The sequence below is a fragment of the Anomaloglossus baeobatrachus genome, chromosome 1, assembly GCF_048569485.1.
Source record: "Anomaloglossus baeobatrachus isolate aAnoBae1 chromosome 1, aAnoBae1.hap1, whole genome shotgun sequence".
NCBI classification, from domain to species: Eukaryota; Metazoa; Chordata; class Amphibia; order Anura; family Aromobatidae; genus Anomaloglossus; species Anomaloglossus baeobatrachus.
In genome coordinates, this window is record NC_134353.1 from 823,203,412 (window position 1) to 823,230,804 (window position 27,393).

The 27,393-nt window shown below is 41.9% G+C and overlaps 1 protein-coding gene across 2 annotated transcripts in view; it reads left to right on the plus strand.

Annotated features, from left to right (window-relative positions):
- Window positions 1–27,393, plus strand: part of ARB2A (ARB2 cotranscriptional regulator A) — a 631,322-nt gene that overhangs the window by 431,516 nt on the left and 172,413 nt on the right. For both annotated transcript variants that reach the window (XM_075325101.1, XM_075325100.1), the window contains one exon: window positions 10,491–10,607. In XM_075325101.1, the coding sequence (XP_075181216.1) occupies window positions 10,491–10,607 (117 nt within the window). The remainder of the gene's footprint in view (window positions 1–10,490; window positions 10,608–27,393) is intronic.

Genomic DNA, 27,393 nt, shown 5'->3' on the forward strand with positions numbered 1-27,393 from the left:
TAGATTCTTCCCCAGGTTTAGTGTACAGCTGGGGTTTCATGTTCTTCTTCTACAGTTGTTCTTTACTTTGGAATCCTTCTTTATATTTTCAAAGTTCCATAGTGAATATAATGGTTCTGTGATTTAATAATGACCAGTTGAAACTTTTTTCTTTTCCATTCATTTGAAGCACCTTTTTTGCCTCTGTTGTATTACTAATACTGGCACTGTTTGAGTGGTTGGCCAATCTATTGCATTGATGTAGAATGCATTGTCTGGAGTGCCCTGTGGAGGAGCAGGCTTGGAACAAAGCAAGTTCTAATACACGTTTCCATTGAAAATCATGTCCATTACATTTTGTAGTAACAGGGCTACTAGAGGAGGAGTTGGATATTGTTTGATATTTGTTAAACAAAAACGTATGCTAAGTCATTAAGGCCCAGTGCCCACGCTGTGTAGTTTTGACGCAGATTTTCAGAAATCCACAAAATCTGCATGTCCATTGTGAAGCCAGCAAAGTCTATGAGAATTCAGAAGTGCTGTTCCCACGTTGTTTATTTTTCCCTTGCGTATTTGGTGCAGAAAAAAAGAAATCTGCACCAAATATGCAAGGGAAAAATACTCAACATGGGCACAGCACTTCTGAATTCTCATAGACTTTGCTGGCTTCACAATGGACATGCAGATTTTGCTGATTTCTGAAAATCCGTGACAAAATACACAACGTGGGCATAGTGCCTGAAGGCTACTACACACATACATTCAGGAGGTTTTTTTGTGTGTCTTAAGTGCAAAGTTAAGTAAGTTTCCTAATGGTCTTCACCAAAAATGTTCCACAACTTTGCTATTGCAGAGTATAAGTTGCTCTTCTCCCTTCTCTCCCTGTTATTGATGACAGCAGGAAGGTGTGCAGTGGAGAGAGGGAGAAATAGCTAAAACTTTATGGAGAGGAAAAATAATTGGGCTCCAGACAGGAAGGCAAGCACATGGATAACAAAGAAGTGCAGCTGTGCAGCTGTGCTGATAAATAAAAGCAAGTGAAGACCACTACACCCTGGACATTTACAGAACTCACATCCAGCATGTATTACTGGGAGGGCCACTCCAGCAAAAGAAAAATCTTATCAAGCTGCAAACTGCGTATCAGTAGGCCTGAAAATGAATGAATGAAGATTACAGACTGAAACATAGTAGTTCCTTTAGTTAATAAATTTGCACTAAGAGATAAAAATAATAATTTACATGTTAAAAGGTGTACACCTACAGCCTTTTAAAAGACAGTGAATAGTTTACAATGTGTATTTTATGTGGGTATGGCACATGGTATTTTAATATTTAAAATATAATTTTTTTTAGGTTTGTAAAAAGAAAAAACTAAGTAAATTGTATAAAAATAATAAAATAAGTATTACTTACTGTACCCCTTGTTTCTGAAGCTTTGGACTTGTGCCCCCTGCCGGCCAAAAAAAAGTTCCACCAGCTGCTTTCTCATGACTGGGGAAAATCCCCACGTGAAAAGTCCTAAAAAAGATTAAAAAAAACCCCATTGGTACTGCATTGATGAAAGATGATTTTTGCTCTAAGAAGATGTGATATGGTTCCTTTATTAAGACAATGCATTCCAATGCTGAAACAGCGTCTTTATCAAGAAAAAGAAAAAAAAAAGACAAATTGTGTTAACACGTACATGGTCAAATTTAAAGGAAAAAAGGTGCCAAGAGACATGTGGACCCTTGATATTTTAGATAAATGCATTAATTCAATTTTTCAAAACATATTTGGCCAGAAATCAATATGTGGAGGAAAGGATATGCACTTGAATCAAGAGAATGCAAAACAATGATATATGAGTAGACAATAGAAAAAATGTAATAAAATAAGTAAAAGCTAAATGTGTATGGAGGATGTGTGAATCGAATGAGAGAATGCCAAAACAATAAAGTAGGAGGGTTGAATAGAGCCTCAGAGTGGTGGGAGAATAGAAAATAGAGCAGATATAGTATGGAACAAGGATAAGTAAAGGATAGGCAGAAAGATGAGCAGTCAGTAGGTAAAGAAGAGGTTTGAGTGGAGGGTAAGAAGATGTAGGACACAGTGGTGTTGAGAATGCAGGAAACACAGGGGAGGAGTTTGTCAGGTGATAAAGCTGTAATTGGTAGGAAATAAATATACATATTCTGTATGTATATATACAGTGCCTACAAGTAGTATTCAACCCCCTGCAGATTTAGCTGGTTTGATAAGATGCAAATAAGTTATAGCCTGCAAACTTCAAACAAGAGCAGGATTTATTAACAGATGCATAAATCTTACAAACCAACAAGTTATGTTGCTCAGTTAAATTTTCATAAATTTTCAACATAAAAGTGTGGGTCAATTATTATTCAACCCCTAGGTTTAATATTTTGTGGAATAACCCTTGTTTGCAATTACAGCTAATAATCGTCTTTTATAAGACTTGATCAGGCCGGCACAGGTCTCTGGAGTTATCTTGGCCCACTCCTCCATGCAGATCTTCTCCAAGTTATCTAGGTTCTTTGGGTGTCTCATGTGGACTTTAATCTTGAGCTCCTTCCACAAGTTTTCAATTGGGTTAAGGGCAGGAGACTGACTAGGCCACTGCAACACCTTGATTTTTTCCCTCTTGAACCAGGCCTTGGTTTTCTTGGCTGTGTGCTTTGGGTCGTTATCTTGTTGGAAGATGAAATGACGACCCATCTTAAGATCCTTGATGGAGGAGCGGAGGTTCTTGGCCAAAATCTCCAGGTAGGCCGTGCTAGCCATCTTCCCATGGATGCGGACCAGATGGCCAGGCCCCTTGGCTGAGAAACAGCCCCACAGCATGATGCTGCCACCACCATGCTTGACTGTAGTGATGGTATTCTTGGGGTCGTATGCATTGCCATCCAGTCTCCAAACGTCACGTGTGTGGTTGGCACCAACATCATGAGCAAACTGTAGATGAGCCTTGACATGACGCTTTGAAAGTAAAAGGTACCTTACGGGCTCGTCTGGAATGAAGACCATTGCGGTGGAGTGCGTTACTTATGGTATTGACTGAAACCAATGTCCCCACTGCCATGAGATCTTCCCGGAGCTCCTTCCTTGTTGTCCTTGGGTTAGCCTTGACTCTTCGTACAAGCCTGGCCTCGGCACGGGTGGAAACTTTCAAAGGCTGTCCAGGCCGTGGAAGGCTAACAGTAGTTCCATAAGCCTTCCACTTCCGGATGATGCTCCCAACAGTGGAGACAGGTAGGCCCAACTCCTTGGAAAGGGTTTTGTACCCCTTGCCAGCCTTGTGACCCTCCACGATCTTGTCTCTGATGGCCTTGGAATGCTCCTTTGTGTTTCCCATGTTGACCAAGTATGAGTGCTGTTCACAAGTTTCGGGAGGGTCTTAATTAGTCAGAAAAGGCTGGAAAAAGAGATAATTAATCCAAACATGTGAAGCTCATTGTTCTTTGTGCCTGAAATACTTATTAATACTTTAAGGGAACCAAACAGAATTCTTGTGGTTTGAGGGGTTGAATAATAAATTACCCTCTGAATAAACTTTTCACAATTTAAAAAAAAAAAAATAAAAAAAGAAATAACATTCTTTTTTGCTGCAGTGCATTTCACACTTCCAGGCTGATCTACAGTTCAAATGTTACAATGCCAAGTTAATTCCGAATGTGTAAACCTACTAGATCTGCAGGGGGTTGAATACTACTTGTAGGCACTGTGTGTGTATGTGTATGTGTGTGTATATATATATATATATATATATATATATATATATATATATATATAACAAAATATATATATATATATATATATATATATATATATATATATATATATATATATATATATATATATATATATATATATATATATATCAGAGTGGGAATGTGTATAAAGAGAAAGTAGAGGATTGTTGGAAACATAGAGAAGTATTGTGAAAATCGACTGTGAATAATAAGCCAATAGTGGGTTCTGATTTTTCCTGAGTTTCTTTGTGCAGAATTGACGATAATATACAAATACATCAGTAATTTCGCAATAGTGACATCTTGGCCATCGTTTATACAACTGCTGCGGGAATCGCTGGCCTTAGCGGTCACATGCCATCTACGCAATCATAACCACTGAAGTCAGTGACAGGCCGCGATAACGTAAATGATGAATATGGTTTAATCGAAGCGGAATCATTGGAGAATTAAAAAGTTAAGTAACAGTTTTTATGAATTTTAGCACATGCCATCTGTTGTCGCATTTTTGATATCTCAGACAACCTCTTAGGTGCATCTCCTTTTCAGTTTAATAAATAGTAGAGTTGATCTACAGAGGGCCTTGGATAGGTTGTGCACTGGGATGACCCCCTTTCAGATCTGTATCCATGTTAGGATTGATGTTCTATCTCCTCTTGTGCTTTCCAAGGATTTCATGTTTGTATCTTATCGGAGCAGAAGTCTTTCAGCTGCAGGAAGTCGTTGGCTGAACTTCCTGTGGATAACAATTATCAAATCCCACACATGTCATTCAGTCTTTTATTCTGTGGCAGTGATAACATTGTGTAAAAGTTTGACTTTGTAGGAAACCTGCTAACAGGCTGCTAACTATACTGCTCAAATAAGAAATAACTTTGTAACTTGACAGCAAAACCTTCATAATCCCCGGGAGTCCGGCTGTCAGTCTTTGCCGCTTCATTTCATTTCACTTGATGCTTCCGCAAAGCCTTTGGCAAGAGGTTTTTTTTCTCACCTACTAGAGTTCTTTGTGTTTCCACATACAGTGACTATTGCCAATGGAACTAATTCTGCATGGTAACTATTTCACCATTACTTACCTTCTACTCTTTTTTTTTTCATTAATCAATAATAATATTAAGTATAGGTGTGACAATTTATACTGCACAGTGTCAGGAGCAAGGAAAATCGTGTACATTGCAATTAAAAATGGCTACAATATTTTGTTAATCGAAATTAAAGGGTCTTCAGTTACTATAACTCTGATTGGTTTTCATTGGGATACAAAGGCAATGAAGGTTTCCAGTGGTCTTGTGATTATTGTATCATTTCATTCTTCACATAGACTCAGCAGGTCATCCTTTTCTTAGGAGAACCATGCCCCGTATAAGCTGATCGGTGGAGCTCCTAGAGTTCTGATCATCACTGATCAATCATTGATGGCCTACACAAGATAAGACATTAATGTTGTAGTTCCAGACAAGCCTTTGAAATGTGCTTTCTCTATACCAACCTATATAGCTTTCTTTTACCTCTTATATGGAAGAATCTATTAAGATCACAGTCTACATGTACGATATTTTATTTTACATTTTTTCATGTACAAGGGAATTATTTTCCATCTTTGTGATTGTTTTTGGATTTAATTCCTCAGCATTTAAGAGGAGAAAACAAATTCAGAAAAATTGGGGCATTTGGCATCTTCTTAATATGCTACTTGTCTTATAGGGTTTTGATTTATGTTTGTTTTACTGATTTTAATCTCTAGGATTGACCAGTTTAGCCTTGTTCTTTCTTTCCTTTTCCCTTTATTCTATCTTGTGGGTGTCGTAATATCATTATATTGTTCCACTTGTTGTGATATGTATTGGTTGTTATGTGAAAAATGAAATTTATATATCGGGAAAAAGATCTCTGCTTACTGGAGGAGAATAAATCACCTGACACACCCTTTGAACAGCTGATACCTAGAGCTGCACTATTCCCCATTGACTTCTATTATACCCAGGTACTGAGTCGCGCCCATCCGAGCATCAATGCTCATTACTACCACCAAGCACCCGAGCATGGTAGTGCTCGCTCATCACTACTAATAAATTATTAATTTCACACATGCACTGTTTTTCATCTTTTTCTTCCAGGTTTGGTAGGTCCACTTGCTCGGTCTCTTTATTATGGCAGATGCATAAAGGAGGCTGGCTTAGATTTTGATATTTGCCAGTTTACCACCCCTCCTCCAACACGGCATTGGTCACTTGTACTGTTGAGCAAAACGATTAGCAGCACCCTGTTCCAGTGGCTATATCGGTGCTTTTTGGCTGCTGCAGGCCTGTCATGATGTAGTAGCGATGTGTAACTCCATGACATCATAATGTTGTGGTGCGGCGTAATCTGAAAAGGTGTTCAAAATGCCATGGAAGTTTTCAGTGCACTGGTCCGGCTGCCACGGACTACCGATGTGGCCACTAAATAGTCTTGGTAAATTTAGTCACCTGCTGACGTCGGAAGCACTGTCCATGATTTACAATACATGTTCTGCACCAATCTCTTCACTATCTGCTCAGTGGAGGTTAAAAATGAGACGACCATTCAAGCGGCCATTTTTTTAACAATCACATCTCTGAATTGTGTTCTGTATCTTTGTAATAGCAAATATTCTATATTTTCTTTTTCAGCTAACACTTAGCTTTATGTCTTTTTCTGTACAGAGTTTTGTTCTTTTTTTGTTCTATTTTTGGATATTGCTATATTAATTAGCCTTATTGGGAACATTTATTAGCATATGCTGTGAACAGTTTAGCATATGTGTCAAATCCCGCATTGTAGCTCACAAAAAAACATATGCAGCTAATAGTTTAAAGCTAAGTATGTGCTGCGATTACCGGGTTTTGTTACCCTAACACACTTTTATGAAGTGTATGTTCACGCCGGTCATGTACCCAGAGGATTTTTTATCCGTATTTTATTACACAGGGAGTTTTTAGTTGTAGGTTTTGGAGCTGATCTACTTCAAAATGAACACCAAAAAAAAGCATTTTAAATACTCTGAATACTTTTTAACCCTTATAAATAAAAAAAAAATTCAATGTCAACATACCTTTACATTACCAAATTGACTGACAGTGCGGAGTTGTGATCCGCAGCGTGTCCTTTTATGCTGCAGATTTTTCTTTCAGATTTTACCATTTGCAATGCAACGTACTCTTAGGGTCCCTGCTCAAGTGACAGATCCACGTATCCACTCCAGATTATATTATACAAATTATGAGAAAATTAGCCTGTTAATATTATTAATTATAGAAGCTATTGTTTTTCATCTTTAATATGATACCTTCTTTTGATGCAACCTGAAAGATTCCATTGTGTGTGATACTTATAAAACCTTACAATACTCCACACACAATGAATACGAGTTTGCATTCATGCTGGGTGGATGTCAATCACTTGGGGCTGGATATTTTTGCATCTATAACTCTTCCATATTGACTCAATAAACAAAATAAATGTACATGATTTGAACAGCTGAAATATTAACAGATAAAAAAATAACAAAAAGGTTCAATGTTTGTTACTAAACAATCTTTTTTTTTTTTTATGAATTAACCTGCAGGAGCATTGCACAAGCTTCTAAACCCAAAAGCTACTGACAAGTTACCTTCCCGCCACGGCCAATTTCCATTTTTGTTTTTTTGTTTTTTCATTTTCTCTTCCTTTTCTTCCAAGAGCCATAACTTTCTTTTATTTTTCCTTCCACATAGACACACGAGGGCTTCTTTTTTGTGGGTCGGGTTGTACTTGTGAATGACACCATTCATGTTATGTGGAGGACTGGAAAGTGGGAGCTGATGTTTTTCTTGATTCCGTCTTGGGGTAGATACGATATTTTGATGACCTTATATTGCAGTATTGAGGCAGCTGAAAAATTGCATTTCTTGCGTTTTTGAATTTTTTTTTCTCTACGTGGTTTGACTGAGTTACTTAACTCTAAATATAGATTGGACTTGTATGGCTGTAGTAATACCAAAGTGTATTTTTTTTTATTTCTCTATTTTTAATGTGGTAAAAGGAGGGTGATTCGAAAATGTATATTTTTAAAAAGTTTTGTTTTTTTAAATAAAAAAAAAACTTTTCACGTTATGTTTCTTAGTCGACTTGGTGAATTTAACTAAACACGGTAATACTACAGCACTGCTATGTATGTATACACTGTTTCCTATGACCATCAGCTACTGGCTGGCTTTCAGAGGAGTACAGTCATAACCGACATCGGGGTCTTCAGCATGGTCTTCAGGGCAATCTATCGGCGCCCTGCAATCACGTCACGTGCACTGATGGATTAAGAGAGTAACACACGGCTGTGGCGTAAATGCCGCTGTCTGAGATTGACCGCAGCATTTAACAGGTCAAGAGCTGCGGGCAAAGCTTCACTCCAACTACAGATGTTAAGAGGCAGATGATTGCTAAATATCACAGCTATCATGCGAGCTCGGCACCTGAGCCTGCATCAAAGTCCGGGAGCTAGCATATGAAGTAAATGTACAAGTAAGGGGTTGAGAATATAAAACGTATAGTTATGCACTTGATTGTAAAACACTGGGTCACTGAAAATGTTTTGGATGTATGGGTGAATGGCAAACTTAACTTGACTAACCAGTGTCAGGCAGCTGCTGCCGAGACTAATAAAATAATGGAATGCATTAAAAGAAGCATAGATGCTCATGAGAAGAACATAGTTTTACCCCTATACAGTCCCTAGTGCGGCCACACTTAGAATACTGTGTACAATTTTAGTCTCTGGTGTATAAGAAGGACATAGCTGAACTAGACCAGGTGCAGAGAAGAGCAACCATGTTTATTAAAGGCATAGGTGGACTGCAGTACCAAGACAGGGTATTAAACGTGGGGTTATTCAGTTTGGAAAAACAAAGGTTTAGAGGCAATCTTATTACACTGTACAAAAATATAAGGGGACAGTACAGAGATCTCTCTAATGATCTTTTTACACCTAGGCGTGTGACGGTAAGTAGAGGGCATCCACTGCATCTAGAGGAAATAAGTTTTAATCATAGATATGCAGATTCTTTACTGTAAGAGCAGTGAGACTATGGACCTTCCTGCCACATAGGGTTGTAACAGTTGATTCATTACTAAAATATAGAGAGAACTTGTCATCAGGATCAGGCCTGACAAACTAAAGGTATGGGAATAAAGGCGCTGTTCTGCTAATTTAATAGGTACCTTCACTGTAGCAATCCACAGTCTGGTTATTCTTTTAATCACCATTACAAGTTTGGTGCAATGAGCTGTTTGTGCATCAGGGCAGGACTGTCAGTAGGGTCTTCCTCTCTGCAACGGCCCCTCAGCTGCTTCTGGTGTAGGTATCTTCATGCTGTTTAAAATTCCACTCATGCTCAGATTTGGTTACAGGCTTTTGTAAAATGGCGCCATGCTCACATTAACCTCCCAGCTGGCTTTATGAAAATGGTGATGGATGTGCAGATTGAGATCTCGGCTTGTCATTGAGATCTGAATCTTCACATGCACCGCCACTGAGCCATTTTCCTGAAACCTGCAACCAAACCGATTTGCGCAAGCATCAGCCATGGCTAAGGACAGTGTCGTCACGGAATTTTAATCACCATGAAGATACTTAGACCAGAGACAGCTGAGGGGCCATGGCAGAGATGAAGATCCTACCCACAGTTCTGCCCCACAATCCCGCCCCGATGAACGAGCAGCTCCTTGCACCAAATTTCTAATGGTAATCTAAAATAATAATTAGGCTGCGGATTTCTACATCAAAGGAACCTATTAGATCAGCAGAACAGCGCCTTTATGCTCATACCTTTCAGTTTATCATGCCTGATCCTGATGACAGGTTCTCTTTAAGAAAGGCCTGGATGCCTTACTTGAAAATATAATATTACTGTTTTGTGCACTAGATTCTGTGATGGAGAGTTGATCCAGGGAACTAGTCTGATTGCCGTATGTGAAGTCGGGGAAGGAATTTTTCCCTCTATTATTTAGCTTACTGTCTGCTACATGGGTTTTTTTCCTTTCCCTGGATCAAAATCTTTAGCTATGAGTTGAAGTCGATAGACTTAAGTTTACTTTCAATCTTAAAAACTATATGCGCACACAATGTTTTTTAGATGCCGGCATACTCCCTGGTTTTGCAAGAGGAAATTGCTTCATGAAAACACCAGCATTGTTCTTGCTGAAGTATTTTGTATAGTTTTTTTGCACCAATTTTGCCGAAAGCATTTTACTTTATTTTTTACATTTTGTATACAATGGTTGGTGGCTTGCAAGTGTAAGCCACCTGAAAAACAGTCAGATTAATTCTTTTAACCGGTTTGTAGTTTTCAAAACCTGAAGTGGTTAAAAGAATAGAGATTGAACATATGCACAGTGCATCATTTTCTGCATTGCAATGCACTATTTTTTAGCATTTTTGAGCACATTTTCAGGTGGGTTATGGCGTGTACATGCCTGAAAAAGACGTAATGTGTGCACATACCTTAAAGTTCCTATTAAATTCAATTGCATGTTGTCTGTTCCGCTATAAAAAATCTATAGTAAGAGTAGAAAAGGCCTACAACAACATGTTAATAAACTGCGTACTGCTAAACTTTGCAAAGCTTTAAAGACATGCCATCAGAGTTGGCTCAAACACAGGAAGTCTACGTTTGAGTAATTGCTCAATCTATAACACAGCTGGATTAAAATCCTACACTTTGCATATGTTTCTCAGACCTGTTTTTGTTCTTTCCCCAACAGATGATTCAGCGTGAAGCTGATGTGAAAAGTAAGGTCACCGCTGTAGCACTGACAGATTCCGTTCACAACGTGTGGCATCAGGAAGCCAATAAAACGATTCGAGAGTGGATGCGCGAGGTAATAATTTTCTTTGTTTGTGTCTTTTGTTGAGTAAGCTAACAGAAGAAAAACATAATGCAATATTCTGAGGCACACAGTAGCAGGTTCTCTTAATGAAACCTCCATTTTCACCCTATTTTCCCACACTTTCCCCTCCCGAATTTCCCACACATTCATAATCCTAAATTTATTTGCCCATGATGCTGCTTTTTGTTTTTGCAGCTTATATTCACTTCAAGAACATTAATATTAGGGAGTTTTGTATTTCCTTTTGGAAAGATTACTGACGTACTAAGGAGTTCATAAAATATATTTATGGTGAGAAACACCAAGGAATGTGCACACAGTATAATCTCTATAGCTGCCCAAGAAAAAGTATGTTGCGCAGGATCGAATAATTTTTTTAGTTGCATATAAATGCTCCTAATATCCTTTCAGTATTTTAGACATTGTGGAGAAATATTCATCTACCAGTATGAAACATTACTTTTAGTGGATTCCCAACATTGACCATTAGTCATAAATAATTCAGCTATCTAGTAAGATTAGTTTAAAAATTGCTGTTATATTAAGAAATTTTAGCTCCTAGCTACTTGTAATAATTAAATAAAGATAATTACTGATAGATAGCCTTTTCTCATTAAAAGGACACAGTCATCTTGTTTGAGATGCCTGAGCCACAGACATCATGGATCAAACTCTGCAGCGTGTCAGAGAAAACAAGCTTTGAGGACTTTGAGTCTCCGATAACTAGTTTAAGGTCCCTGGTGCCGTATTCCTGCCCCATTCCTCATGACTGACAGGTCTCTCCATATGTGTTTTTATAGGGAGAGACCTGTCAATATGGGGAGCAGGTCAGGGAAAAGCCAGCTGAGACCAACTTGGTAGTTGTCATCCCAGTCACACAGTTCCTGGACAGCTTTTCGAAGTATATTCTCTCTGAAATTCTGTCGCGTTTCAAGGCTAAACATACCCAGCTTCAATGAGATAGCATGCATGTGATTAATGCTGCCTGTGATTCAAGCAGCTTGAATGATGGCCTATTTATAGGACTGACCCTGGTAAACATTGAATGACATGAGGCCCTTAATGGAGTACTTCAGTTTCTTTAGCCAGCCAAATAATGGTGGTGCCAGGAGGCCGTCATTAGCAAAGTGAAAGGAAACATCTTTCACTTTCATTAGCAGTTCTGCCTGTACCAGCTTACGTTACATAATCTTGTTGCTTGGTTTGCTATAGACAGCTAATTCAACAGCCATTTGACCAGATTTTTACTGCTGAACTGTATAGATTGCAATGACCGAGATGGACAACTGAGGACCCCCGAGCAAGAATAATAGATCCGCACTTTTGTGTTTGTGTTGTCAATGTGATCACAGTGGGTGGGACCTACATTACCTCATTCATGAAGCGTATGGACAAAGTGCATTATTCTGCTGAAATAGGTCACTTCCATTAAAGGGGTTATCCGTGTTATTTTGACTTTTTTTATCATTACACTATTGGCTACACTGGGGCAGGTAAGTAGATGGTAACTACTTACATGCCTTGCTGTCAGCCCCTCTCCCCCAGCTCAGAGCGTTCATGTGACCGCTCCTGCCTTGATTTTGCTGCTTCCTGTGACGTCACGACGACTGGTCATGCGCTTATGCTGCCTTGTCGACGGGCATCCCAGCCGACATGTAGCTGCCCTGCTGGGCAGGTACAGTGCGCCAGAGTCCCCCCCCCCCCCGCACCCTCCCCACATTCCATAGTGCAGGGGTCTCACTGCTGTACAGTGTATGCAGCCCCTGATGCTGCTGGCGGCGTGCAGGAAGTGGGCCCCTTGCTGAATGCTGCCTGTGCTGGGGCCAGTTAGCGCTGTATATCAGATGACTGATTCCCAGGCACTCTGCAGATGGGAGCGCTGTATACAGCTATGATCAGCCGCCGGCCAATGAGAGGCCGGCAGCGGATCACTGCAGTAGCGTATACAGAGCTCGGCTCTGCAGAGCTCCCGGGAATTTGCTTCTGATATAAACCGCTGACTGCACGGCCCCCTGCAGAGGCCGCGATCAGCAAGGAGGGGGCTGCTGCCGCAAGATGCAAACAGGACACTGAGGGAACGAGGAGTGGTGAGGAGGATTTGTGTTTGCCATTCTTCCCATACAAAAAAAAACAAACTAGGGGACACTACTACAGGAGAGAGCACTGCTACAAGAAGAGGAGCCCAAGGGGACATTACTACAGGATGGGCACAAGGAAAGGGGACCGTACTATAGTATAGAGACAGGGATGGGCACAAGGATGGGGCATATTACTATAGTATGGGGACAGGGATGGGCACATTACTATATTATATGTGCGGTGGATGTGAGGTGATTGTGCTGCCACAGATTAGAGAAGCAGGATCACTGCTCTGTACTACCAATGATTGGAAATACAGAGCAGTAATATATCATCTGTGACAGCACACTCACCTCACATCCACCGCACATATAATATAGCGATGTGTCCATCTTTGCTGGAGCGATGAGAGGTCAGTGCTGACTGACAGCCAATGAGTGTGCAGAGGCCGGTGCTGAACAGTGAGGCCGGGCGGTGCCAGCTCTGACTGTGAGCTTCGGCGCAAGAAAATGTCATGTTTGGTTGAGCTGCAGGTAACCAAAGAGCTGCAGAGAATAAAGGGATAATTCAAGAGGAACAAAAGTTAAAAAAACAAAAAAAAGTAATATAGGGGTTATTTATATGACAATACAGCACAGATTAGCTTAAACGTTTTTTGGAGTTTATGTCGGACAACTCCTTTAAAGAACACCATTGTCACTAGGTTGGCCTTCACAATGCTTAGGTGGTAAAGTAATGTACACCTCTTACAATCTAAGTCTTCCCAGTAAAGCATTGCCTCTATCAAGTTGACTTTTTCTCTTCGCGCATGCTGGTACCAGTTCTTTCCCATGTAAGTGACGCACACTTACTAAGCCATCCACCTGATGTAAATGAAATCATGATTCATCATCCCAGGCCATCTGCTTCCATTTGGTCCACTTATCGGTCCTTTTATTAAGCTTACATTCACTATGCTGGTGTTTTTTGTGGTAGCCACTAGGCAGCTTAGGCACCTTGATCATTCTGCAACTAGACACCTCCATACAGTCAGAGTGTACTTTTTTCAGCAGTGTGTGCTATAGTAAAAATCTTCTTGGGATCAGACGCGAAGGGTTACATTTTTTTGCTCCTTATCAATAGGTTTTGGCTATCCATGACCTTGTCATTGATTTACTGGTGATCCTTACTTGGCTCACTTTTGATATGTGTTAATTCCTGCATTTATGAAACACTCCACATGCAGTTATGGAATGTTTGTGCAGGTTTTACATGTAGATCCTTGTCTGTCATGAAGATATATTTTTTTTTTTTTTTTGCTTGATTTTTTGATATTTGATTTTCCTTGATCTTGGTTTTTCCTGATTCCTCACAAAAATACATCTCAGCCCTTGCCAAGTTTTATTGTTAGAACTGATTTGTGTATATTCTATATACTCTGTTTCATATCAGAAAAATATTAAATCCAGTATGGATTTGGAAAAGGTTAATTATAGCACCAGTGTCCCTGCACTGCTCGCTTTCCCTCTTCCAGGGACACCGACTCATCGTCACAGCCGGCTCGCACCATGCTGCCTGGCTTCCCCACGGTCCTCCATATGAGTGTCCTCTGCTTCCTGTCCCCGGTGCCTTTGCGCGCTGCACAGGTCCTCCGGGAGTGCTTCTAGGGAATGAGCATGCACCGCTGCCCTTCTCTTAAAGGGCCAGCTCATCATTATTTGGAAGTGCCTCTTGCCAGTGGCACTGGGTACTTTAAGCACTCTCCCACTAGAGGAGGTGCCTGAGCAATGCTATTAGTTAATGGTTTATTCCCTAGCCAGCTAGTTGTCAGGTCCCTTTGTCCACTGTCCATTCCCTAGCCAGTGTACATTTGTTTCCTTGCCCTGCTGGTACCCAGTATCTGTCCGTCCAGGCCGTGCTGCCTGCCTCAACCGTCCCAGTGGCTCCTGTCTATATTAGTGACTGTACCTGTCTGCCCTGGCCGTGCTTTCAGCCCCATCCTAGTGGTTCCTGTCTATACTAGTGACTGTACCTGTCCATCCTGGCTGTGCTACCTGTGTCAGCTGTCCTGATGGCTCCTGTCTGCACTATAGTCTCTTCCTGTGTGCATCTCTGTATCTGTCCTTGGCCTAGGTTCAGGAGCCACAGTCCCAATCACTGGGATTGGTATCTGGTGTCTGCCTCGTGGTGGATGCTTAGTCAAGCCCTTCTCACTAAAGGGTAAGCCCGGGTTCCCCCTGTGGTCCTGTGAGTCCCCTCCTGCTCACCGCTTTACCATTTCTAGCACTGAGCGTTACCTAAACATTAGAGGTGGGTGAACCCGGACTTTAAAATTAAGGATATGTGCCGAATGCCTAGTACTGTATCTATGCACCGATTACAGACCCTGAGTTCTCAGGGAACTCCGTGTAACTATCCGGATTCGGCCACCTGGTTAATTTAAAAAAAAAATAAATAAAGAGGAAAATAGGGAATAAAACAGGAGTGTTATACTTACGGAGTCTCCCACGTGGCTGTAACACTACTTCCAGAGCCGCTCATTAATCCTCATACATGTGCACTGCTTCCCCCGCCCACCAGTAGTCCCCGCATCTCTGATTGGCTGCAGTCAGACCGCACTCCCCCACCCCCTCCCTGTGTAACTGTGTCTGATTGCATGGAATTAAACATGCTGTCTGCATATCTATAGTTTTGTAAAAATAAATAACTAAATTAAAAAATTGGCTATGATACCCAGCACAGATAAAGCATATGGCTACAGGGTGCAGCCCTCAGCCGTGTGCTTATCTTGGCTGTGTATCAAAATAAGAGGAATCATATGCAGCATTTTTTTTTTTTAAATATTTAAATAAATAAAAACGTTGTGCAGTCCCCCCAATTTTGATACTCAGCCATTATAAAGCTGACAACTGGGGGCTGGTATTCTCATGCTGGGGAGACTCATGGTTGCTGGAATCAGGGTCTCTGTCCCTGCATCCTGCTGCTCTCAGTGGGGGTAGCAAAAAGTTGGTGACAGATTTCCTTTAATTCTTTTTGTAGCTTGGGGCTGTTCACATGGATTTCAATAAGAAAACCTTTCACTGTTATCAATGCATTGTAGCTATTACATTTTACATACAAGTTATCAGACGACTGCAGCTTCAAATCCCCTAAGCGGAGTATTAAGAACATTAAAACAAAAGTTTTAAAAATATGAAAAACAAATTAACAAATTTTAATCATGCCGCCCCATTTTTCCCCAGTAAAAGTGAAAATATTAAAATACACTGCCTGTACCGTTAATAATCCCATCTACTACCACTTTTACAGAATTTTGCAAAGATTGTGGTGCTCGCATTGGACATATGTGTAGAACATCACTGATGTATTTGAAACATTAAATCGTGAAATTTGTGGGAAATTACACATTTTCTGAAATCTATCATCTGGCCACCCTTACCTTGGCATTTGGTATTTCTTATGATGTCCTTAAACTCCTGGCGATGCCTCCATTCTCGTATACAGGACTGAACATTCTTAACCTTCCTTTGAATTAGAGGTCACTCATTTATGCAAATGTGAGATACATTTTGGATTTTGCATGTGTGATACATTTTCAACTTTGCTTACAAGTAAGAAGATGCCTGATTTCTGGGTTTGTAGCCATGTGCTGTGCATTAACTTGATCTAAGACTCCTCTGATATGATAGTTTTGTCTGCCCAAACCACATTTAACTTACATTCCAGTTAACCCACAATTTTCTGTCCTGGTATGGCGACTTGGATCCATTTTAACATGTGAGCTCCATGTTCATTCAATTTTAATAATAATAATAATAATAATCTTTATTTCTATAGCGCCAACATATTCCGCAGCGCTTTACAATTCAGGAGGCTCATATACATATCATATACATAAACATATACAAACAAGTAACAATTATAGAAGATACAATATTTAAAGGGAAAAAAGGCAACCCTGATCGTGAGAGCTTAAAATCTACAATGAGATGGGGGGAGGGGCAAGGTACAAGTGTTTATTTACAATGACAATCCAGCCATCTCACGGAAATGGGGGATAGATAATGGCTTCCTGGACCAGTTGGCCAGAGCCTTGAGATGCATTTGGGTGCCATGGAGTTTGACGTGGGGTTACGTTCTGAGAAGTTGTAGAGGGATGAGGTGAAATTAGTTTGGCTAGGGAGTGTGATAGGTCGCCCTAAAAAGATGCGTTTTTAGGGAGCGTTTGAAACTGAGTAAGTTGTGATTTGTCCTAACTTCTTGGGGTAGAGCGTTCCAGAGGTTTGGTGCAGCTCGGAAGAAGTCTTGGATTCGGGAGTGGGAGGTTCGAATTAGTGTGGATGTTAGTCGAAAGTCATTTGCAGAGCGTAGAGAACGCGAGTGGGATGATAGAGAGGAGGGTGTAGATGTAGGGGGGGTGCTGCACTGTGGAGAGGTTTGTGGGTGAGAACAAGCAGTTTGAATTGGATCCTGTGATATATGGGCAGCCAGTGCAATGACTGGCACAGAGGAGAGGCATCCGAGTAGCGGTTAGCTAGATAGGTGACCCTGGCTGCTGCATTAAGGATGGACTGTAGAGGAGAGAGTCTACTTAGGGGGAGACCAATTAATAGAGAGTTACAGTAGTCAAGGCGAGAGTGAATCAGGGCCACGGTGAGGGTTTTTGTCGTTTCCATTGTCAGAAAGGGGCGGATTCTAAAGATGTTCTTGAGGTGCAAGCGGCAGGAGCGGGCAAGAGATTGTATGTGGGAGGTGAAGGAGAGATCAGTGTCAAGTATAACCCCCAGGCAGCGGGCTTGCTGCCTAGGACTTATCGTTGTGCCACACACAGAGAGGGAGATGTCAGGTTTAGGAAGGTTGAGAGATAGAGGGAAAAGCAGAAGTTCAGTTTTGGAAAGGTTAAGTTTCAGATAGAGAGCAGACATGATGTTGCAAACTGCAGTCAGGCAGTCACTTGTGTTCTGTAGTACAGCGGGGGTGAGCTCAGGGGATGAGGTGTATAGCTGTGTGTCATCAGCATAAAGATGGTACTGGAAGCCAAATCTGCTGATGGTCATTCCAATTGGGGCAGTGTACAGGGAGAAAAGAAGAGGGCCAAGGATTGAACCTTGAGGGACCCCAACAGTGAGAGGAAGAGGAGAAGATGTGGAGCCAGCAAATGATACGCTGAATGAGCGGCCAGAAAGATAGGAAGAGAACCAGGAAAGAACAGTGTCCTTTAGGCCGATAGAATGGAGCATAGAGAGAAGGATATGGTGGTCAACAGTGTCGAAGGCGGCAGAAAGGTCAAGAAGAATAAGCAGAGAGTGGTCACCGTTACATTTTGCTGTCAATAGGTCATTGGTCACTTTGACAGAGGCAGTTTCTGTTGAGTGTAAAGGGCGGAAGCCAGACTGTAAAGGATCTAGAAGAGAGTGAGAGGAGATGTAGCGGGTGAGGCGAGAGTAGACCAGGCGCTCCAAGAGTTTAGAGATAAAGGAGAGATTGGAGACTGGTCTGTAATTGCTTGTGCAGGACGGATCAAGGGAAGGTTTTTTTTAATAATGGAGTAATGATAGAGTGTTTGAGGGAGGAAGGGAAGATACCAGAAGAGAGAGAGAGATTGAAGATTTTAGTTAGGTGAGTAGTGACAACCGGAGAGAGCGTCTGGAGTAGGTGTGAGGGGAAGGGATCAGAAGGGCAAGTGGTAGGACGAGAAGAAGAGAGGAGCCTGGAGACTTCCTCCTCTGTGACTGGGTCAAATGTGGAAAGTGAGCTGGATAGGATATGGGGAGGGATGGGATTCACAAAGCTTGGTGGCTGGGAGCTGATCTCTTGGCAGATGTTTTCTATTTTCTCTGTGAAAAATGAGGCCAGGTCATCAGCATGAAGGTCTGTGATAGGGGTCTGTGCTTTGGAACTGAGGAGGGAGTGAAAGGTGTCAAAGAGCTTTTTTGGATTGTTGGATAGTGAGGAGATAAAGGTGGTGAAGTAGGTCTGTTTGGCAAGGTGAAGGGAAGAGTTGTAGGTCCTTAACATGAACTTGTAATGGATGAAGTTTTCTGGTGTGCGGGATTTCCTCCATAGGCGTTCGGCACTCCTAGAGCATCGCTGGAGAAATCGAGTTTGTGATGTGAGCCAAGGCTGTTTTACTCGGTGTTTGGAGGTTCTGAGGGTGAGGCGTGCTACTTGGTCCAGGGTGCTTCTGAGTGTGTCATTGTAGTGCTTTACAGCCAGATTAGGACAGGAAAGTGAGGAGATGGGGGATAGTGATAAGAGTAGAGAGTCTGTAAGTGTCTGAATCAATGGCCTGTAGGTTTCTGAATGTGTGATAGGTGGGAGTGTGCTGGAGCGGACAAGGGTTTGTGAGCTTGAAAGAGAGGCTGTTGTGGTCAGAGAGGGGAAGAGGTGAGTTGTCAAAGTGAGAGATTGAGCAGAAGTGGAAAAAAACCAGGTCAAGGGTGTTACCATCTTCATGTGTCTCAGTGGATGAGAGCTGTGAGAGGCCAAGGGAGGTGGTTAGAGATAGAAGCTGGGATGCAGATGGGGAGGAGGGACTGTTCATGGGGATGTTGAAGTCTCCTAGGATGAGGGTTGGCAATTCAGAGGACATGAAGTGTGGCAGCCAGGCTGAGAAGTGGTCAAGGAACTGGGTGGGTGAGCCTGGTGGACGGTATATGACAGCTACTCTGAGGGGAAGGGGATGGAAGAGCCTGATGGTGTGGACCTCAAAGGATGGGAATGAGAGTGATGGAGCTGGGGGGATGACCTGGAAAGTACATTGTGGAGACAGGAGTAAGCCGACTCCACCACCATGTCTGTTTCCAGGTCTTGGTGAATGGGTAAAGTGTAAACCACCATGAGAAATTTTAAGTGTCCTTTATGTGCAAGAAGCAGACAGAGCTGCAAAATTCGCTTCTTTGAATATTCTGCATTGACCCACCAGAGGATCAAGATTCTTAATATCCTGAAACAAATACATATCAATATATGTTATTAAACAAATATTGTTCTGACGTTTCTGCTACCCCAACTGAAAGCAGTAGAATGTAATGGTAGAGACTCTGACTGATTCCAGCGTTGTGTCACTTACTGGGCTGCTTGTTCCCATTTTGATAAAAATCGATGTTTGATCTGCTGCAGATCTAGCACTTCTTTGACTGCTGAGTTCTGTATATCCCAGCACCCAATGGTAGCTTTCTGACTATGCACATTGTAAACAGAAAGCTGCCAATCAGTGCTTTGGGCAGGGTTATGCAGAGCTCATCAAAAAGGAGGACTACATAGCAGCAGGTTTACTAGTCCTCTAATGATAACCTCCTGCTGGTAAAATAGTGATTTTATCAAAACTACACTAAGGGTACCGTCACACTTTAGCGACGCTCCAGCGATCCCACCAGCGATCTGACCTGGCAGGATCACTGGTTCGTCGCTACATGGTCGCTGGTGAGCTGTCAATCAGGCAGATCTCACCAGCGACCAGTGACCAGCCCCCAGCCACCAGCTACGCGTGGAAGCGATGCTGCGCTTGGTAACTAAGGTAAATATCGGGTAACCAAGCGCTTGGTTACCCGATATTTACCTTGGTTACCAGCGCACACTGCTTAGCGCTGGCTCCCTGCACTCCAAGCCAGGGTACACATTGGGTTAATAAGCAAACCGCTTCGCTTATTTACCCGATGTGTGCTCTGGCTACGTGTGCAGGGAGCAGGGAGCCAGCACTGACAGCCTGAGAGTGGCGGACGCCAGTAACCAAGGTAAATATCGGGTAAACAAACAAAGCACTTCGCTTGATTACCCGATATTTACCTTGGTTACAGCTTACCGCAGGCTGCCAGAAGCCGGCTCCCTGCTCCCTGCACATTCAGATCGTTGCTCTCTCGCTGTCAAACACAGCGATGTGTGCTTCACGGCGGGAGAGCAATGTCCAAAAAATGAACCAGAGCAGTGTGTAACAAGCAGCGATCTCACAGCAGGGGCCAGATCGCTACTCGGTGTCACACACAGCGAGATCGCTGATGAGGTCACTGGTGCGTCACAAAAAACGTGACTCAGCAGCGATCTCGCTATGTGAGAAGTACCCCTAAGCAGACCAGTAAATGACACATTTCTGACACCATTATCTCCATCTCTACTTAATGCTGCTCTTAGATTAGGTGGCAAGAACCTGTTGACAAATTCCTTTTAAATGATAACATTCAGAAAAGTCAATAAGTAGTGATTGAGGACTTGGACTGTAAAAATCCGGGTCCGCGCAGTTTCAAAATTATCCAGGTGTCGGTGTTTGCCAAGAAATGTAGATGTGGTGCTAAAATTTCAACAGTATATTCCTGCACTCAATCTACACCATCTGGCAAAAAAATGCATCACTACTGCATGCGTTATGATGCGGTAGTGATGTGATTTTTTTTTTTTTTCTTTGTCTGGAGGTGCAATTCGGTGCAGGAATTTTATCACCAAATTTGCATCTCTTGGCCCAAAAATACAAAAAAAATCTATTTTCACTCCTTGTCAGTGTAGTTTTCTGCCAGGAGGTGCAAATTTGGTGTTGAAATCTGGTGCAGACTTTTCAGCACCAAATTTGCACTTCCCAGCAGAAAACCGCACTGAAACGGCGTCAAGACCGTTTTGTTTTGTTTTTTGTATTTTGGGCCACTAGATGCAAATTTGGTGATTAAAATTTTACACTATATTCATGCACCCAATCTACATCTCTTGGCAAAAAAATGCATCAAAACCACATGCAGTATGATGCGGTAGTAATGAGATTTTTTATTTTTTTGTCAGGAGGTGTAGATTGGTTGCAGGAATATGGTGTAAAAAATTTCAGCACCAAATCTGAATCTCTTGGCAAAAAAACCCAGCAGTTTTCTGCTAGGAGATGCAGGTGTGAGTTTAATAAAGTCATGTTACCTGCGATCACAGGTGTGACTGTAAATAACCTGAATGACCTCAACGCTCATCGCTGCGGCTTGTTCTCTGCCTGAAGCTCACAGCATGTCGTCCTGCTCTTTGTGCATGTATATATGTATGTGTATATATGTTGCACAATTGACGAAATTCTTGAGCGGACACAAATTTTGCTTTTCACAAAGTTTGCTGCTTCAATGTTTTTAGATATTTTAGTCAGCTGTTTCTATGGTTACTGAAGTACAATTCTAAGTATATAATACATTTTTACAGTTTATTCAAAGACTCAGAATTTACAGTGTCGATCCTTTATTTTCAATACTTATTATGCAGTTCGCCCCGCCATGTTGAATATCCTCTTTTGAATTCTGACTGATGACCCATTCTTGTCTAATCAATGTTTGGAATTTATCACAATTTCTGTGTTGTTTTTTTTTCTTGTTTTCCTGCTTTTTAATACTTGATCATAGGTTGTCTATTAGATTGAAATCTGTGGAGTTTTCTAGCCTTGGACTCAAAATTTCAATGCTTCTTATCGGCCTTACAACTTAGTTATTGCTTTTGCCTCGTAATATGGTACTTCATAATACTCTAAAAGTATTGTTCATCATTAAATTAGAGAAGTTGCACTTGGAAGATGTTTAGATATCATTCTTTATTTCTTGCAATGTTACACAAAATTGTGAGTGAGCCTACCCCCTTGAATAGAGAGTAACCCCACACATGAATGGTCTCCGGATGCTCTACTGTTGGCATGACAGAGAAGTCATGGTAGCACTTACCTTTTCTTATCTGGTCAGTCATTCTTCCAGATGTCTCAAACTGTTTCTAAGGGTAATTATCAGAGAAAATAACTTTACTCTAGACATCTCCAGTCCAATCCCTATATTTCCCGCAGAATATAAGTCTGACCTTGATATTTTTCTTTGAGAGCAATGGCTTCTTTGCAAATACTCTTGACACCAGGCCAGCATCCAAAAGCCTTCGTCTCACTGTCTGTTCAGATGCACTGACACCTGCTGAACTGATCCTGTAGCTGAACCCTTTTTAGTGCGAAGTTTGTGGCAGTTTCTGGACTGTCTTGGGTGCCCTGAAGTCTTCTTCACAGCAGTTGAACCTCTCTTTGAAGTTCCTGATGGTCTGATAAATGGATGATATAGGGGTATTCTAAAGGCCCCTTTACACACTGAGACTTTCTAGCGATCCCACCAGCGATCCCAACCTGGCCGGGATCGCTACAAAGTCTCTGGTGAGCTGTGAAACAGGCAGACCTGGCCAACGACGCAACAGCGATCCGGACCTGCAGAACGACCTAGCTAGTCATTGGGGACGTTGTAAAGCAGCTTTTTGAAAGGAAGTCGCTAACGAAGTCGCTGTAAAGTCCCCTTTACACACTGAGACTTTGCTGCACAGCGGGAAACAAAGGACCAAAGAATGGTCCTGAACGATTTGTAGCGATCAGCAACTTCACAGCAGGGGCCAGGTCGCTGATGTGTTTCACACACTGCAATGTTGCTGGGGAGGTCGCTATAACGTCACAAAACCGGTGACGTTACAGCGATGTCGTTTGCGATGTTGCAGTGTGTAAAGCCACCTTAACAAGCAGCAATGTCCTTGCCTGTAAAGCCCTTTTAATGAAAGGCAATGTTAACTGCACGATTCCTTGGAGGTAACCATGAATAACAGAAGATAACAATGATTTCAAGCATCAGCCCCTTTTAAAACAACCAGTTTAATTTTATAATGCAATCAGCATGCCAGATTGATATCAGCTGCTTTCCTTTCTCCCGAGCTAATAAGAATATTACTGAAATTATGTAAGCAGGTCATTTTGTGGCGGGGCTGAAAGTTTTTTTGTAATTATGTTAATATACAAGACATAGAATGACCTTATAGTTTCTTACAATTCATTAGATTACCTTTCATAGTCATCTAGAGTTATGGCAAATTGCCATTATAAAAACTGAATACGCAAGCTTTGTGAAAAAGTAATTCTCAAAACTTTTGGCCAGTACTCTATTTATGTATCTGTGTATACATTACTAAGTCCTCAGCCCCATCCTACTCATTGCCACAACCTCTGAGGTTCATGTAGCCATGTTTCCCACTTTTATGACATTATCTGAAGACCACCGGCCATTCTTTTCTTTGATTCACTTATCACTAATTGTATTCCTAATTACGATGAGTGATGGTTACCATAGTATACACTTGGTCCATATTTTTACGTTGAAGAAGTCTTGTTAGCTATGGCCTCTAATGCTCTTTATGTTTCATAGAGTTGTTCTGTTAGGTCATAACCCATAACGATTATTGGGAATTTCTGTTCCATCCTCGTGTCACTTGAGAGTATACAAGCAATTAAGTGCTTAAGGAGTCATTTTTACAATTAAATATTTTCAAATTAAGGACCCTGATAGTCTCTGAAGTAATGATTTTCATATGTTAATCCGTTCCAGGGAGTAGTCTAGAATAAAGGTTGAACAAGACTAAATCACGCTGCAATCAACCACATTAAACAAATTATTTTGCTTATTTTGCTCTACTGGGATACCCTTCATATGGTAATTTCTCTATGCAGCGCTCTTATCCCCGGATTCTATCCTTGCTGCATATTTATAATTGCATGTACTCATATACATTAAGGTGTTGGTAAAGGGTACATTAAACGATATAATAATAAAGTTATAATTGACTCTATTTAAGTGAGGCCAAGCAGCCAGATATTTCTTTAGTCTTATCGAGAACAGGGTGGGGTGTGTGAAAAGATTGAATGATATTTAAAATATATAACTAATAGCTGCTTGTCTGACTCTCTAATTGCTGTCATTACAGAGAGACGGGGGGAAGGGAGTCGTTTTAGACCTTTTCTGTTGTAACATTGTCGGCCTATTTTTAGCAAGCGTACAAGTCATGGATTTTCAATGTATGAGAAGCTGAGATGAATGATAAAGGCAGTCGCTAATTTGCATATCTTGACAGTACTCCTCGTAGTATTTTCCTCCCCAGCCCCAGCCCCGATTCACATAAAAGAAGTGTTAATTGTTTGCTAATGTATAGCGTTTTACAAGCCTCTGATACAGTATTCTGTCAGTGGCAATACTGATTTAAGTACTTAAAAATGATGGAATAGTCACATTATCCCTCCATGATTTCCACCTTCTTGTAAGGTTTTCTTCGATATACATATTTAGTATTTCATTTTTTTATTAAAATCAAATAGTATCTTCTTTTTTTCTGAGGGGAGTTCTGTTATTCATATATAAATAGTAACAGAATTTACTCCTCAAGTTCAATCAATTGTGAGAAAATAAATATAGATGTGTATATGGATTTGTTTGTATATGCATGTATGTATTTACATATTGTAAGATGGCTGCCGGACGTAGTTGATGGGAGATATGTATAACAGAGGTGGTTATCCCCAATGATGTAAGCATGGAATCAAGCTTCAGTACATTCAGTATTGAGAAAGTTGATTGGGCATGTCAGGGCCAGGTTTTATGGATAGTCAGAGAGATGGGTGGGTCTGGTTGCTCTCATATTCCCACCTTAGGGTGTGGTACATAACTTAAAATGGAGACCGGTATTTCACATGCTGTCTGTATGTGTGGAGGTGTGCAGGTCTCCAGCAGTGGGATTCTTGGTGACGAGTGGATTAACAAGAGTTGGCGAATCCAGCAAGAGTGCATGAACTTGTTATTCTGTTTTCTATTTTGTCATCTTGTGCCGCCGTAAAAAGGTTTTCTTTAAGTTTGTTTTGCGGATTGGTTTATGAACACTAAATAAACCAGCCAAACAATTAAATAGAAACCTTCTACCTCTTCAAGCAGCCAAGTGAGCAGTGTTATCATGATTGTGTATATATATACCTATACTGTATGTATATATATGTATGTATATAGATATCTATATACATACAGTATAGGTATATATATACACAATATATAATATAAAATGTGCGTGTGGTAAAATAAAAATTTGATACACTACCATCTTTTCAAGTTTTCCCACCTACAAGGAATAGAGAGGTCTGTAATTTTTATCATAGGTACACTTTAACTGTTAGACAGAAAATCAATTGTATGATTTTAAATAATTAATTTGCATTTAATTGCATGAAATAAGTATGCATAAGTATACAATCTGCCAGTGGTGCACAGCAAGGGAGGCAGGAGGGGTGTATGTTACTTTTATTGCTCTGTCCTCTCCAGTTTTCTTGCTGTAAGTTCTGGTAAATTCAGTGTTGTGTGCTGGCTGTTCAATCAGTTGTTAGTCCAAAATGAATATTCACTGCTCCCCACACCCATAATCCTGCCCACTTCTCAGTACAAAGGTCAGTGATAGTAAATGACTGTGAAGGTTTTTTATACTATCACTGACCTTTGTGCTGAGAGGTGGGCAGGATTATGGGTGTGGGGAGCAGTGAATATTCATTTTGGACTAACAACTGGTTGACCAACCGGCACACGACGCTTAATTTACCAAAGCTTACAGCAAGAAAACTGGAGAAGGTAGCGCAATAAGGGTACGTGCCCACTATCAGTGTTTGCTGCGTTTTGGGCACAGCAAGCTTCATTGCATCCAAACGCAGTGTTGTACAGTACAAGCATAGAGGACGGGATTTCTAGAAATCCCATGCCCACTGTGCTTGTTTTTTCCGCAGCAAACACTGACTTGCGGTGCGTCTTTCCAGGCCGCAGCATGTCAATTGTTTGCTGCGGAATCGCATGCGTCCACCGTAGGGAGAACACAAGAGAGAGACCGCAGCGCACTGAACCCTGATCATGGACATGAGCAGCTACAGTCTCCTGCATTCTCCTGTGGAGGAGATGCGCGGCCCCGCAGGTCAAGACTCGCTGCATCCAGAATGTAGTGAGTCCTGATCGTGGGCACATACCCTAAAAGTAACATACGCACCTCCTGCCTCCCTTATCTATATATATAATTGCCTTATTCTGTCTGTCTGTCTGTCTGTCTGTCTTGCTCCAAAATTCTGTCATTACCGCGACAAGCGTCTCATTGGCCGCTCGCCTCGGCTCCGCCACCCCGCACGGATTGGCCGCTCACCCAGGCTCCGCCCCCCCACGGATTGGCCTCTCACCCCGGCCCCCTGCACGCATTGGCAACTCGGCCACGCCATGCCCCCCTCACGCATTGCACGCTCGCTCTGGCCCTGCCCCCCGCACGCATTCCCCGAACCGACACGGAGCCCTGACTCCCAGGTGAGTGCTGTACCCCCGGCAGCCCACACCAGCGTACGCCGCCAACCCAGCCGACACATACCCTCGCATTGCTGGGGTTGCCGGCGTATGCTGGTGTGGGCTCCCGTGCGTGCGGGGTACGCTGGTAACCATGGTACACATCGGGTAATATTGTGTAGCATGGTTACCAGCGTACACCGTCTCCCGGTACACGTGTGCAGAAGAGAGAAGACAGAAGAAAGAAGACCCCCGATCATACTCACCAGAAGCCGACCGGGAGCAGGTGAGCGCATCAAGGTCCTGCAGCGGCGGAACGCGCACACACATAAGAACAGACACACACACATCAGATCACACTCACTCTCACACACACCTCACACACACATCAGATCGCATCCAAACACTCACAACATCCAGTGATATCGCTTGCTTCTCGGCGGCGATACTGTGCATGCAGTGACCTTCCAGGACCTGCCGGAGGATCACATGGCCGGAAGCACGTGGAAACTCCGGATGTTGTGAGTGTGAGCACGTATGTGCGATATCGTCAATGTGTGTGCGTTTATGCGATCGTGTGTGTGCGTGTATGCGATCGGGTGTGTGCGTGTATGCGATCGGATGTGTGC